The sequence below is a fragment of the Gossypium raimondii genome, chromosome 13 (assembly GCF_025698545.1).
Source record: "Gossypium raimondii isolate GPD5lz chromosome 13, ASM2569854v1, whole genome shotgun sequence".
Lineage (NCBI taxonomy): Eukaryota > Viridiplantae > Streptophyta > Magnoliopsida > Malvales > Malvaceae > Gossypium > Gossypium raimondii.
In genome coordinates, this window is record NC_068577.1 from 10504320 (window position 1) to 10507053 (window position 2734).

General features: G+C 29.8%; 1 protein-coding gene across 1 annotated transcript; it reads right to left on the reverse strand.

Annotated features, from left to right (window-relative positions):
• Nucleotides 1–1065: 1065 nt before the first annotated feature.
• LOC105783913 (CLAVATA3/ESR (CLE)-related protein 13) lies at nucleotides 1066–1878 on the reverse strand. Its single transcript, XM_012609625.2, has one exon. The coding sequence runs from the start codon at nucleotides 1695–1697 to the stop codon at nucleotides 1302–1304; it is 396 nt and encodes a 131-aa protein (XP_012465079.1). The 5' UTR covers nucleotides 1698–1878; the 3' UTR covers nucleotides 1066–1301.
• Between the last annotated feature and the right edge of the window lie 856 nt (nucleotides 1879–2734).

Here is a 2734-nt window from a genome sequence, read left to right on the forward strand (position 1 = left end):
ATGCATTGCATATGCATTTGCATTTGCATTTGCATTTGCGTACCAAAATTAAATTAGTGCCCATCACCTAAAATCCTCATCGTTTGGCCCAATTTCCACCCCAAAGCTAAGCTACAATTGGGGTAAGGTGAAGGGCCAGTTCTTCATTGTTTAAAAAAAACATTTCTGACTCTAAAAGCACTTTTGAAAAAAAAGCTGTGCAGAACAAGTTGCTTTTGGCTGAAATTTCTAGCTTTTCAGAAGTGCTTTTGAAAAGCAATTCTGTAAAGGAGCTGAAAAGGAGAAGCTAAAAATTTTAGTTTTTCTTCCTCCAAAAGTACTTTTGGTGCTTAATTATTTTTTCACCCCTCTAATAACATAGTATTTTTTTCTCTTGGTGCTTAATTACAATTATGTTAAAATTATTAATTAAAAATAAAAAAAATATTTTTTAAAATATTAATTACAAATATTTAATGGTTATATTTAAATATTTAAAATACAGATTTATATATTCTAATTAAATTTTATAAATAATTAATATTTATTAATTAAAAATATTTACAATTTATATTTTATATATTAAAATATTAACAAGTTATAATAATTTTTATATTATTACTAAAATATAATAATATTAACTAATTTAAATATGATTTAAATACATATTTGTTACTTGATAATAACATATCAAAAATAGACATTTTATTTCTCAAAAGTACTTTTTGACAGCAATGCTAAACACTCAAATTTTAAACCAAATTTTTCAAAAGCACTTTTCAAAATCACTTTTCTAAAGCACAAAAGTACTTTTCAAAAGAAATGAAGAATTGACCCGAAGTGTAATTCTACATATCTATGGCATCATCCATCAATGAGTGCATTGGAAGAACCAAATTACCACATGATTTGTTCTTCAACACAAAGCAATTAATCCTTTTACACTAACCAACCTCATTAGCTGAAATTTGCTTTCTATGTTGTGCTGTGCTGTGCCGTGCCGTTGCAGCTACTCATATGTTCCCTTGAAATATACATACATATATAATCATGAAAAAATATATATCTAAAACCCTAATGTTGATATCAGTTATTGTCTTGGGATTATTATAATACTATTGTCCCTAATTTACTAATATACATTTAATTACAAGCACAATCTCACACATATATCATCAATATATATGATCTAAAAGCTAGCAATTAAGGATTACCAAATATAATCAGATGAAAGAAAAGAATAATAAAATAAAGTCCATATAGTAACCTGTTTTTATTTCCTTCTTTGATCTGAAATAATATATATGATCATCATTCATTCATCAATGATGCAATGGGTTCGGACCAGTTGGTACGAGGCGCTTTTCGACGCCGTAGCGCGGATCAACCTCATTATCGGCCGGCTTGGTTTGTTTCTTGGCTTGATCTGGTGCTTGATCTTGATGCTTCTGAAACGGAGTGAAGTCAAATTTGGCAGCAGCAACAGCTTTTCTAGTGATGAAAGGATTACGATGAGAAGAAAGCAAGGAAAAGGTTGTGGGGTTGGGTTGTTTACCACTGGTATTGGTATTGAAATTGAAGTTGAGAATGTTTTGGAATTCATGAAGCCATAACAAGAGAAGAGAGAGCCAAAGAATGGTGAAGATGAGCATGTGGGATACTTTCCAAGCCATGCATGGAGAATTTTGAGGTAGCATAAGGGCCTGAAGGGGAAGCATGCATGGAGCAAAAAGTACGGAAAACCCCAAGGAAGAGATTTTAATTGTACATGTATCGGCCAAAATATAGTGAATGGGAATGGGAAGTGGAAGCTGGAGGAAATGAAGGTTGAAAAACTGTGGATTTGGTATTTGAATTTTAATTTATTGGACAAGATACAAGGGAGATTGGAGAGGGAGGGGGAAACACCCTTTCCCAATGAATGTTTTCTTAGAAATCAAGGGAAAAAAAGGGTCATTAATTAATTATTAGTAAAAGATTGTCAAACCTTGAATGATATCAAGTTTGATAATGGTTATTATTACAAGATCTTTGAGGCAAAGGAGTTAATAATGAATAAAATGACATATTTATTTATTATCAGAGAGTGCAAGATGGTGTAGTGGTAAAATATATTGTATTATTAGCAGATAATTCAGGTTTAAATCTTAGAGATAAAGTTGTTGAAATCGAATTAGATTGATTGAATCACGAATATGTACGAATCATTTTGAATCGGGATAAAAAAATTGATTGAGCCAACGGTTGAATTGGATTATATAATTTTTATGAATTTTAATAATTTATTTAATTGAGACCAAACTAATCAATCGGATTAAGAATTGATGACTGCTAATCTAAGTTTAAAAAGAAAGTTTAAAAAGGATGTTTTTATATTAAATTCCATTGAGAGTAGAATGGACATGAAGGGTATATTGAATTATTGATTTGTTTTGAAATTCATGATGGATGCTGATGCTGTTTTTGAGTGAATCGCAACTAATGAAAAGGGTGGGGATTGTGCAATCCACATTTTCTACGGACAAAGCAATGTATTAAACAGTTTCAGCAACGAATACCAAAAAAAGACAGAAATACATGAATTCTCTTTTGTAAGAACAATTAATTGGCTTATTTAAACAGGTTACTTTTCTTCTTACATTCATTTGATTTTGAGTTTATTGAATCCTTAAACTTCAAATAATTTTATTACATTCTTAAACTATCAATTAGATTTAATTTATAAATGACACTTCAGATCTTATGTGATATAATT